Source organism: Artemia franciscana, chromosome 20 (genome assembly GCF_032884065.1).
Source record: "Artemia franciscana chromosome 20, ASM3288406v1, whole genome shotgun sequence".
NCBI classification, from domain to species: Eukaryota; Metazoa; Arthropoda; class Branchiopoda; order Anostraca; family Artemiidae; genus Artemia; species Artemia franciscana.
Genome location: NC_088882.1, coordinates 19819092 through 19832042, shown reverse-complemented (window position 1 = coordinate 19832042; position 12951 = coordinate 19819092). Strand labels below are relative to the sequence as shown.

The following is a 12951-nucleotide window of genomic DNA, read 5'->3' as shown; positions in this document are numbered from 1 at the left end:
CCGTCCTTACATATGGTTGTGAAACTTGGAGTATCACTGCGCAACTAGGAAAACGACTATGGGCATTCGATAATAACTGCCTAAGATATATTTTGAATATACATTGGACTGAGAGAATAAGAAATGATGAGATTTATACCATAACAAATCATACCCCCATCCTTGATGCCATTAGAAAGCAACGATGGATGTATTGGGGACACATGGTGCGAATGGGTGATGGAAGGCTACCTCATGACATATGGTGTTGGATACCCCCTGGCCTCCGCAAGTCAGGGAGACCCAAAATGACCGTTGGCAGGATGTTAGAGAAGGAGGCGAAGCTGGCGAGGTCTTCGATGGAGGAGCTTTGGTCGAAGGCTCAGGACAGGTCGTCGTGGCGAACCACTGTTGCTGCCTTATGCGCCCTCAGGCGTGGGAGGACCTAAGTCTAAGTAAGTATTACACATAACAGGTTCTTCCATTGTTATTAATTGTTTGAATCGATCTGGAAAAGGACAGGTTAAGTTATGTATTGAAATAAGTGAGGTATTACGTAAGCATCATTGCGTAAATGATTTCCCAAACCACTTATCGATCCCATATTTAAACCTGAATGACAATGATTCACCTTATTGTTTCTTTGGAAGGTATTTTTGAGGATCTTGTTTTATTCCACCATATTTTTCTTTAGCCCCCCCCCCCAAAAAAAAATCTATTTAAAGAGAGAGAGAGACGTTACTTTGGCTTGAAACAACAAGCTCTTCTACTAGCAAACTTCTACTTCTACAAGCAAAAATAAGGTAACACAGAAATAAGCACAGGAAATGAGAACTTGAAAAATGGAAGGAACATGGAAAAAAACAGGAATGAAAGATAAGTACACAAATAACGCATGGGATACAGAAAAAAAGCTGGAAAACATATAGGCCTATGAAAAGCGCAAGGAATATTTTAAAAATCCGAGAACCATACAAGGACATGAAAAATGAAGGAATATGGAAAACAGATGAAGTGATAGCGTATGATGAGTATTTAATTCGTAATTTTATTTTATCATGAGCATAAGACCTAATTTGAATTTTGTGTGGGAATATCTCATTGAAGCAAATGATAAAACCAATGGATGAGATAACAAGAAATGAAATACTCTCCATGGACGATGACTGTTTTGGCAAAACTGATAGCGCATGATGAGCATTTAATTCGTAATTTTTATTTTATTATGAACGTAAGACCCAATATAAATTTTCTGTGTGAATACTCCATTGAAGCAAATGATGAAACCAATGGATGAGATAACAAGAAATGAACTACCATCCACGAACTATGAATGTTATTGGCCCTCTCTGCCCCTTGCATTGTATTTCAAGCATGAATCCATATTTTGCCACATACACACCCATATTTTAAGCAAACGCCACTCATTTTGAAGCAAGCTTTTGATTATTTTCATTCCGTTTCGACCAAACCAAACTTTGAGGCGTTGATTTGCACGTTTTCTTCTATTTTCAAACATCAATACAATTCACACCACCGAGGTATTATATTACTGGTCCGTGGCATCCTTTGGCACATATTATCATTCCTAAAGCATTTTAAGCCATTTTCCTTCAAAAATAACTGTGTAAACTACGATTAAACGTTTAAACTTAAAGAAAAATTCACAATAACGTTTTGTTTTGACGAAAAATAATCTTCTAAACCATATAAACTAATATCGACCGTTTAAACTTAAACGAAAATTCCCAATAGCATTTCTTCTGATGACTTGTGGCATTCTGTGGCCCCTATCGTCATCACTTACACCTTTTCAGATGTTTGAATATCCTGAAAGGTGTTTTTATTTGAACTGCGGGACTTTAAATTTCTTTGTTCGATCATGATAGTCCAAGGCAATTCATACCACCGTGGCACAATGTGACTTGCCTGTGTTATCTTCTGGCATCCATTATCATAACTTAAGCGTTTTCAGACGTTTGAATATCATGATAGATGTTTTTATTTGAACAGCAGGACTGAAATTTCCTCATATTTTTTCTGTAGACCTCTAGTGACATACGTGGCTTTCGTCAGAAATTTAAAATAAGTATGAAATTACCAGCTCGTAAAATCATTTGAGAAATATGAATGTATTTGACGGGTATTGTTACTCAATGTTAAAGTTTAAATCGTGCCGTATTTTTGCCTACGTGTGGTTCCGTTGGGGAGGGATGGGTTATTAAAGGTAAATTCAAAGGTTAAATTCAAAATAGAAAAGTAAACAAACCTTTTTACGTAACAGCTTTTTCTGGCCCTACAACAAGTCCTATTACGTAACGTGCAAACCCTATTACGTAATACCTAAGCTCTACTACATAAGAACCAAAGAAAACCTGGTGTAAGAATGCCCTTGAAGGTTTTCTTCCTACACCCTTAGGTTTTTAATCACAATGGTCAAAGAAGAAAGGATTGGGTGGGATTTTAACCCTAAAGGTTTTAAAAGACTCTCTATTACAAATCAGCCGCGGTGATCCTGGAGTAAGGAAGGCCTGGCCCTCGTAGATATTTTAAAAAGAAACTATGAGGTAAAACAAGATTAGAAAAACAATTTGTGAAGCTGCTGATGGCGTCTTAGGGAAGAAATTTAAGACTGCCGCTAGAAATTTTACTGAAAAAGTTTTATGTTTAATAGAGAGGAGAAGAGGTTTGACACAAGAATTATCTGAGTTATGAATCATATAAAAAAACAAAAGGAATGTAAAGAAAGTGGAGAAAGTATATGAACTAAGGAGGTGTGAAGTGGAGGCCATGGATAAAATTACTGAGGATCTGGAAGATGCAGCTAGACGGTATAATAGTAAAATATTGTACTGGCATGTCAACAAACTGAGAGGGAGTAGTCAATCTGGGCCTGTCCTAGTTAAAGATAGGAACGGGGTCACAATTAATGATAAGAAAAGAGTTAAAGATACATGGGTGGAACATTTTGAGAATTTCCTAACTCGAGATACAGTTGCAGGAAAAGATATAGAGGAAAATGAAAAGGATTGTCATACCTTGGATGTAAAAGAAGATTTGTTTTGTGAGGAAGAATTAGCGACAGTTCTAAAAGGATTAAAAAATAATAAGACTCCAGGTACTGATAGTGTGGTAAATGAGATTCTTAAATATGGTAACCCTGAGGTTAGAAATAAGTTCCTGAAGATTGTGAATATGATTTTTCAAAAACAGGAAGTACATAATAATTTTAGGAAAACCTCAAGTAAACAACTGTATAAGAAAGGTGATAAGAGCAAGTTTCGTAATTACCGAGACATTAGTCTGGTCTCAGTAGGTAGCAAATTACTTAGTAATATGACACTTTTTAGACTGAAAGATGATGTAGACGAAGTTTTAAGACAAGAACACTGTGGTTTGAGAAAAGGTAGAGGATGTGTCGACCAAATTTTCACTCTTAAGTTAATAAAATGAGTAGTTTCTTAGTTATCAAACACCTCTGGTTCTCAGTTTTATATGTTATGAGCAAGCGTTTGATTCTGCTGATAGAAGAGCTTTGGCTGAGGTCTTATCCTTATATGGTATACTAGACAAATACATTAAAGTGATCGGTGCTATGTACGAGAATGATACTGCTGCGGTTAAGATAGGAAATGAGGTTAGCAGTTGGTTTTGTATTAAATCAGGAGTTAAGTAGGGTTGTATTCTATCCCCCTTTATATGGATCGGTTTGATGGACTTTGTCTTAAGGAGCACAGGAAAGGCAATGGGAAACCACAGAATGGGGAGGAAAAACTCCGCTGGACTTAGATTATGGTGATGATTTGAACATCTTAAAAGAAAGTGTGAGCAAAATAAATGAGCTTTTAGAGGTTTTGTGAATTCAGGGTGCTAGTATAGGTTTGAAAATTAATGTTAAGAAGACTAAGTCCCTAAGGCTAGGAATAAGTAAAGATGAAAAAGAAATGTTGGGTAACGAAAAGATTGATCAGGTGGGTAGCTTCACTTACCTTGGTAGTATTATTAGTAAAGACGGTGGGAGTATTTGAAATGTTGAAAGTAGAATAGCCAATGTTCATGGTGTTTTTCCACATTAAAAAAAAGTTTGGGAGAATAGGAAGCTAAGTCTGCAAGACAAGATTACAATATTGGAAGCAGTGTTGCCAGATCGGACGGAGAGGATTATGCTTCCTGGAGCCCAGAATTATGCTTTTTTGGACAGATTTATGCTACGCTTCTATATTTTCCCAGGTTTCACGAAAAAGTTGATTAGTTGAGACAAGTCGAATTCTGTCTTATCTTAATAAAGGTTCTGAATAGAATATAATCTGATAATAATAGCCTAATAATCTATTTATAACCCGCTAAGGGAACAAAAGCGAGGTATAAACAAAGGAGGCGAAGAAAAAAGTAAAATAGCATAGAAGTTAAGTAAAAAGGTTTCTTTTTATGCCCAGGGGAAGGATCTTGGCTCACAATTTGGTTCCCGTTTTTCGTCTTTTTTCGCAAGTCGTCTTTCTTCTCGAAGCGGTTGGCGGCATTTGAAAAACATAGTGTCTTACATCATCATCAAAATTTTACTTCAGATACATTAAAAAAAGGAGGAAAAAATGCGGTTCATATTCAATGATCTTCTTCATCTTTGCTTTTGGATTCGACTTCTTGACCAGGGGGTGGGGTGGCTACGTAGAGGTTCTCGAAAGTGTGGAGCTTGATCTGATTGTCTGTAGGGACATATTTGTAGCAAACTGTATCTTTTGTTTTTAGTCGCGATTTTGTGACCAGCACGGCTTCAATATTTTCTTTCTTCAACCTATTCCGCTTTTTTTTCTTGACATCATTGGTCCAAGGAAAAATTATTTCTGAGTCTGCGTTCGAATGCGATAGGGAGAGCATCCTTTCGGCGAGTTCTGCCAGATCTGGAAAAACTCTTTCGTCGGTAAAGTTCATATTTTCGGTCGGTAAATTTCAGATAGCCATTCACTCAGAGTAACACAACTTTGAAGAACTGGCTGACAGCCATCCAGAGATTACCAAAACAGGGATGTTTCCTTAGTGGTACTGAGAATCCTTTAAGCTAGCCTTTGTCTTTGGGGAAAGACTTCATGAAGTGTCTACCAAAAACTAGAATCCCTAACTGTAACTAGCCACCAGTGATAGATTTTGGTAGATTTGAAAACAATATCTGATCAGCATAAGCTTTTCACAAAATCTTTTGGAGTTTCGGCGATAGTTTGGTGTCTAGCTGGTGTCAGCTGGTGTGTAGTGGCTATCAACCAGTTCTTGAACCATGAACCATTGCTTATCGTTGAAAGGACTAAGCCTAATTGCAATGCAAAATTCCCTCACCGTTCACCACCAACAACAACAACAACATGAAACCCCTCTAAATCTCAAAATTTCATCAAACAATCATCTTCACCAATCCAATCCAAGCAATCACCACATCTCTTTAAATTCAAATATTTGCGTGCGCTTTTCTTTGCCATAGGCCATAGACCACAGGATCAGAACAAAAAAAAAAATACCAGATGGTTCGTAGTCTGTCGCTGTGCCGAAAATTTTACTTTAGTTTGGTCGAAAAATTCGATAAACCATCTTTGATGTTCGTTTTATTGATGTGACGTTATGAGTTGCTCTACATCGTGTTAGATTATGCTACAGTTATGCTATCATAAGGAGGATTATGCTTGGATGCTTTTGATTCTTAATTATGCTACGTTCCACATAATTATGCTACATCTGGCAACACTGATTGGAAGGTACAGTGACGACAATGGTCAAATATGGCTCTGAAACATGGGCGCTCCGAAAAGCGGATGAAGATTTACTACATGTTTTCCTGAGAAATTGCCTACAGGCTGTTCTGGGTTTCCAGCTCACTGATCGTATCTCAAACAGTAGGCTGTACAAACATTTGGTTCAATCTCGCTTTCTAGGGCTATAATGAAAGAAAGGTTGAGATGGCTAGGCCAGGTTCTGCGGATGAAGAATGACAGATTACTGAAGATTGTCCTTTTCGGCCAACCGTCTAGAGCTAAACGGAAATCAGGTCGTCCTTTCTGGGGTGGGGGAATGTCATAAAGAAAGATTTAACGAAATAGGAACTTCCTGAGAGGTTGCAAAGAGGGAGGCTCTGAATCGGTTGGGATGGAGGAGGAGTGTTCGCAGCTGTTTTCACCTCAGGCGGCTTGGTGCTGCGGTGAATTATTAGTAGTAGTAATAACAGTATTAGGTAATTAACACCTGTATCGTTTAGAAAATATTCCCTATTAGATAACAAGCATTTGCATCTCTTAAAAAACATTCGCTATGACAGGATTAACACCTACTGGCTGTCATAGAATGACAGAATAGGGCTCCCATAAAATCCAGGGATAGGGCTCACTTGGAATCCAGGGATAGGACTCCCCTGAAAACCAGCAAGGGGATATTACTGATGGCACTGGAATGGCGTAATACATTGTATAAAAGGTATTGTGTTCAGACAATAGTTCTCATTAGTATGAAATATACCTAGAGGAGGACCCCAAAAAAATGCAAAATTAATGGTCTTTTAAGATTCCTTTAGGCGTATGCACGTACAATTTTAAGTAACAAAATATAAGTATCACAAGGAGGGCATCAAGACTTTAGCAATCCCAAGGCAGGGCATGCCCCAAAATCGGTTAAGAACCACTGTTCTAGCAGATTAAAATACCTTAGAAGGATCTTTGCCGCATGTTTACTGAATTTTCCCGGCAATTATGCTGATTAACTTTACGCTGAATGACAAAGACTTGTGATTATACTTTTCTGCATTAAAAAAGATTTTAAAAACCTACTTGAAGAAATATCTGGATTAGTTCTTCTCTTAGTCTTCGGCGTTCCTCTTCAACTGCAGCTTTCTGCTCAACTTGGTACTTGTTCACTTTATTACTTCGCTTATTTTGGGATGTCTTTTTTGACTTCTTTGATTCACTTTTACCATATTTAGTTGCACTATTAGAGAACATGGCTCTGAAACACAAATTTTGAATTTAAGGTACCCTCAATGCAATACGGTTTCAAATAATTATAATGAGTTACTGGACAAATCTTGTCATTATATAAGAATCGTTTATTATGCAAGAGACGTTAATTACAAAGATTAAACAAACAAAACATCAATTCGAGGTTTAGAGATCCCCATCTTGAAAAACAAGGAAATTCACCTTTTTACATTGGTAGCAGTGACGTGTCCCGTTTTTCTCTTTTTTTTCCGCCAGGGATTATTGTATTGAACAACAAATTGTAGAAAGACGCAGTATTGCAATCATTTTTGGAGTTAACAGGTCAAACAGCTAAAGACTTCAAATTATGAGACATTCAATCGATTTTGCATAAAACAATAGCCTCAAGGCTTTTGCAACATACTGTAGGCATAACTAACTAAATATCTGGAATGGACATTTTGGTTTTGTAACTAGTAAACTATTTGAACAAAAAATATTGCCATTATATCAACAAAATGAAATATGAGAGACCATAAGCTCGGTTTGCAATGGTGTAGCGGTCAACAAGACACATGCTACATTTATAGAAATTTCGGAGCACCGTCATAACCACAGAACAGCTTTTTGGTTGGGAGTATGCATTTAAAAAGCATTACATAGTAGTAGTATCCCCAAGATGGTTTTTATGAGAGCCCTATCTCTGGATTCCATGAGAACCGTGTCCCTGGATTCCACGAGAACCTTACCCTGTCATTCCGACGACAGCTAGCAGGTGTTTGTTACGTCATAGGGGGGTGTTTTCTATGAGATGCAGGTATCTGTTACATAATAGGGAGTTTTTTTCTATGGTCGTTATGCTTAAAAACCTAGGTTTGTAGGGGAAACCTTCAAGGGGCTTCCTTACCCTACGATTTCTTTGGGTTTTACATAATAGTTCTTTGATTCTTTAAAAAGCCTATGAGACCTGCCAAATAAACATTTACGCGAAAAAACCTTCAGGGACCCACACCAAATAGTATTTTCTTTTATTTTTATGACGAAAAACCAAGGGGTGTGGAGAAAACCTTTAGGGACTCCACCAAATCAGGATTTCTTTGTGCGATGCATAACAGTTTCTTTCCTTTTTTTAAAGACCTTGAGGAGCTTCTTTATCCCAAGATTTCTAAAGTAGTTACTTAATTCAGAATGTCTAAAAAACCTACTAGGACTAGGGAAAGACATTCAGGATCTACTAGTCAAGATGCAAACGTTACCTAGTGATTTCTTTTTAAAAACATTGAGAACTTACCCCAGCATTTCTTTGGATATTCTTTTGAAAACCTACGAGACCCCAGCCAAATCATGATTTGCTTTTAAAAACCTTCAGGGGGCCATTCAAGCAGGGACATAGTCCTTACATCGTCCCAATATTTTCATTCTTTTAGATTATAAGCCACCGTTTTAGATTATTCAAGTCAATTCTTATTCTGTATATTTCTTATGTACATTTACTGTATCATGTGTGTAAATAAACATTTTTTTACTCGACACATAAACCTTACGAAAGTTAGAGACGCCTGACGTCCTCTACTGGTCAAATCCCAGATTGTAGGCCAACACTACCATGTAACTCTAGAAAACATCACAGAGAAAATCACACTTTACAGAGAGAAGTAGAAGAGTTTACGCCTAATAACCTAAGGTATTAATAGAAATTAGCATTAGTTAGTATAGTCATCCTAGGGATTGGGATTGGAGTGACAGAATTGTTTGTGATCTTGTTAATTCAAAATCTTATTTGTTTGTTATCATGAGTTTGTCAGGAGCTCAAAAGCGGAAATTGGTAGCCTTGAAGAAGGAGAAAGAGGCAGAAAATCAGTCTTCTCTGAGCAGATGGAAACAGTCCCAGCATCCTTACCTCAGTGAAGTTCAACCAAGACTCACTTAGAACTTCACTGAGGTAAGGATGCTGGGACTGTTTTGAAAAATTGTTTATTTTAGTTTTATAGATTTTATCCTCTCGTAAGTTGTTTTTTCTTATTTGTATTGCTGAGGACGGCCCTTAGACATACAGCCGAAGTATTCATTCTAATTTGTTTCCCACTGTCTTAAAAAGTTCCCTATTTTTTAAATCAATCAATCAATCAATATTTACTAATTCAAATTAAAAATATAAAAAAAAACAATATTACGGCCCAACAGAGAGCAGAGCTCGTAAGGCTGGGGCAGAACAAATGCATAGAAAAAAACACAACGTCTCGTCATACTAAAAATTCCAAAAAGAGAAGAAAAAACTAAGACAAAAAAACATACAAGGTAGGAAATCATAGAGGAGGCCACCCCAGCGTGAGAATACCACAGCAAAATACATACTAAAATCTATTATTAATCAATCCCAACATCCAGGCAAAGAATTATTTTTGAAATATGTTTTTTTTAAAGAAAATCGACTTGTGAAACTTCGAGACATTTCTACTAAGTTAAGTTTATTTACAATATGAGGAATCTGGTATTTGATTGAGAATTTAGCTCTTTCTGATTTGATTGGCGGAAGGCGATACTTCTTGGAGCGGATGCAGTGGGCAGGAGAAGTGGGAGTCCCAATTATACCCAAATCATCGAAATAATTTGCTGAGGATTGGATATCATAATACCACATTGCTGTATGCACGTCCTTCAATTGTTTGAGATTAATTATATTGACAAAAAGATATGAAGTTTGGGTTTCTGACATATTTTTAAGTCTTGCAGGGAGATGAACAAAAGCACCCAGAATTCTAATTGCCTTATTTTGAATTATCTGCAGAGGTTGCAGATGGACCATAAATGTGTTGAGATAAACTATGGAGCAATAATTAAGATATGGTTCAATTAGAGAAAGGTATAAAATTTTAAGGATGGAGAAAGGAGACACCTGTTTCAATCTATGAAGACAACCTAAATGATGGGCAAGTATCAATCTCAAATAATCAGAATGCTTACGGAAAGATAAAAGCTCATCGAGAATAATCCCAAGGTAAAGAAATGAATGTACTCTTTTTATCCTAATTTGATTTACAATTAACTCATCTATCGTAATTTTATTTATCGACCGCTATGACTACCCGAAAATCATGAATTCAGTTTTAGGAAAGTTCGGAGCTAGGTAGTTACACGCAAACCATTTATTCAAAGATTTCATTGCTGTTACCATTTTCTCAACCAACAAAGATGGGGTTTTAGCTTTTATTGTCACAGCCGTATCATCTGCAAAAATTACTGCTAAGCTATTGTCTTGGGGCAAATATCTTGGGAGGTCATTTATACAGATCAAAAATAGTAATGGCCCCAATACTGATTCCTGGGGTACTGCAAAATCAACAGTAACGGTATGGCTTGATAGATGCCCATTTATTTCTACCTGAATCTTTCGATAATGCAGGTAAGATTTTATTAGTTTTAGGCCTTTACCTCTAATACATGTGTTATTAATTTTTTCCATCAAGATTTCATGGTTTAGCGTATCAAATGCCTTTTTTATATCATAGAAGAGAGCAGACACATGATTATCATCATTTAGTGAACCATTAATCTCTAGGATTAGCGCAGCAATAGCTTGTTCAGTGGAATGACCCGACCTGAATCCAAACTGATTTTTAGTAAATAAATTACTTTTTTTAAAATAGGATACAATTCTTTTTTGAATAATTTTTTCTATAACTTTTTTTTTCTAGAACTAGAATTTTTTCAAGATATTGGAGAAGGAAAAGCTATTGGGCGATAGTTGCCTACATCTGTCTTATCACCTTTCTTATGAATTGGAATAACTCGTGCAGATTTCCAAACTTCTGGAAAGATCCCTGATGATATAAATGCGTTTAAAATATGAAGCAATGGGACATGGATTACACAAGCAAGTTCTTTCAGAATATTTGTGGAGAGCCCATCTAGACCTAGGGAATTACCACGTTTTAAATTCGTAATAACTTTCTGGAATTCACCGAAAGTAACAGGGGCCAGGAACATACTAGAATTTTCGGATGACGGTAGATAATCTTTATATGAACCAAATAAAGATTCAGGGGATTCCAGATCAGCAGTAGCACTAAAATGGGAAAAGTAATTACAAAAATAATCTGCAACAACATCCTTCCCCTTCAATTCAACACCATTGATTAATTTTACCTTGATTAATTTCCATGTAGTCCTAGGTGAATCCGATTTTTTAAATGAATTTTCATAATAAATTTATTCACTTGTTCTAAGAATTTTAACCAGCAAATTTTTATAATTTTTGAATCGCTGTACATTATGAGCTGAGGGGTATTTCATTTTTATCTTATAGAGTCGATTTTTTTCCTTGACAGATTTTAAAAGTGATATACTTATCCAAGGTTTTTTGGGTGAGTTTCTTTTCCGGTATGTAGCTCTAAATGGATAATGAAGATTCAGTTTTCGTTCAGAATTTGATAAAATACATCCAAGGATGTATTTGAATCATTCTCGTTAGTAACTTCACTCCAATCTATATTGCTAAGACTAGATTTCAGTTCATTCATATTTACTTTTGAAAAATTTCTCCTTTTCATAGGGTTTCTTTATTGGCAATCTTTTGCGCTCTGAAGTCAGACATTAAAATACAATTATCAGACGTATCTTCCATAACCACAAATTTAGCCTCGTATGGATAAGGGGCAAAAATGTTATCAATCAGTGAAAAAGATGGATTTGTAATTCGTGTCGGAATAAAACGCACTGGGCTCATACCATGTGAAAGGTTACATTCTAAAAACTGAAGGACATGTCGGTCAATCCTTTACAGGCTTGATGGGAGGCATCCCATTAAATCAATATTGAAGTCCCCAAGGATAAAAATGGCATTCGAAGATTTGATTTCAAGCTTAACATATTTTCAAGTTTGTCAATAAAGTCTGCCATGCTAGATGAGGGAGGACAATAAATTACAGCAATCAAATTTTTTTCATTATTTGGTAAAAAAACATTCAACAATACAGCTTTCAAAAACCATCTCAGTATTCAGATATAGAAATTCTTCTCTCAGTCGCGCCGGAATATTATTTTTAACTAGTATTGCTAAACCACTTGCTTTTTTTTTTATTTCTGCTTACCCCAACCCCAAGAATATCACAAACCCCAAGAATGTGGGGTTTCACAAACCCCAAGATTATCTGTCGCACCTTCCGACAGATTCAAATAAAAAAAATTCAATCGCACCTTGCCCACTCCTCCAACCACGACAGTTCCAAAAAGAAATTCTCCTCATATTTTGGTTTTTATGAGCTATTTCATGAGAAAACAAAAATTTATTTGAGGAACTAAAATAGAGTTAAAAATTTCATTATTATCATGGGCAAGGGGCGTTTGGAATACATTACTAAAGAGGGCTGATTTTCTTTCAAATTCTTCCAGTCTAGGTGCAGGGATTAACCATTATCGTGCTTTGACCTCATGCCAAGGAGTACCCCCCATGCTTCTCCCACTGAAAAATAAAAGCACTAAAAATCACAGATGATTCAACGTGAAATACGAAAGAAAAAACAATACGGGAATCCATACACACTGTAAGCATCAAAATGCAACAACCAAGCAAACACTCTCTCCAACTACAACTAAATGAACAAAAAAGAAAAAAACACACAAAAAACTTTCTTCACTCGTAATTTTGTTACTACCCTTCATTTCATTCAAATTATCCCTTCGCGCATCCAACCCAACCTTCAAACAAATCAAATACAGAAAATAACTGAAAAAAGGGAAAAAATTTCACTTTTCCATAGAACTTCCAAAGCAACCCCTATGAATATCAACTCTATGAGGGATATGTGCCAAAACTGAATCCATAAAATCCTTATTTACTTTGTCAACAGTCACTTTTAGAGGCTCAGTGTTTGGACACTGGCGTATACACAAAAGTGGCGGGATCGATTTCGTCACCCAAACATCCCCACGATTAACTCCACAGTTGAGTAATTTTAACCTCACAGCAAATAATTTCCTTCGAACTTCTCGGCCCGATTGTGGGGCATCATCCGTCACAAAG

The 12951-nt window shown here is 36.4% G+C and overlaps 1 protein-coding gene across 1 annotated transcript in view; it reads right to left on the bottom strand.

The window, feature by feature from the left end:
• Positions 1 to 12951, bottom strand: part of LOC136039868 (dynein regulatory complex subunit 2-like) — a 69159-nt gene that overhangs the window by 47722 nt on the left and 8486 nt on the right. The window contains exon 2 of the mRNA XM_065723810.1: positions 6783 to 6957. Coding sequence (XP_065579882.1) covers positions 6783 to 6953 — 171 coding nt within the window. The 5' untranslated portion in view covers positions 6954 to 6957. The remainder of the gene's footprint in view (positions 1 to 6782; positions 6958 to 12951) is intronic.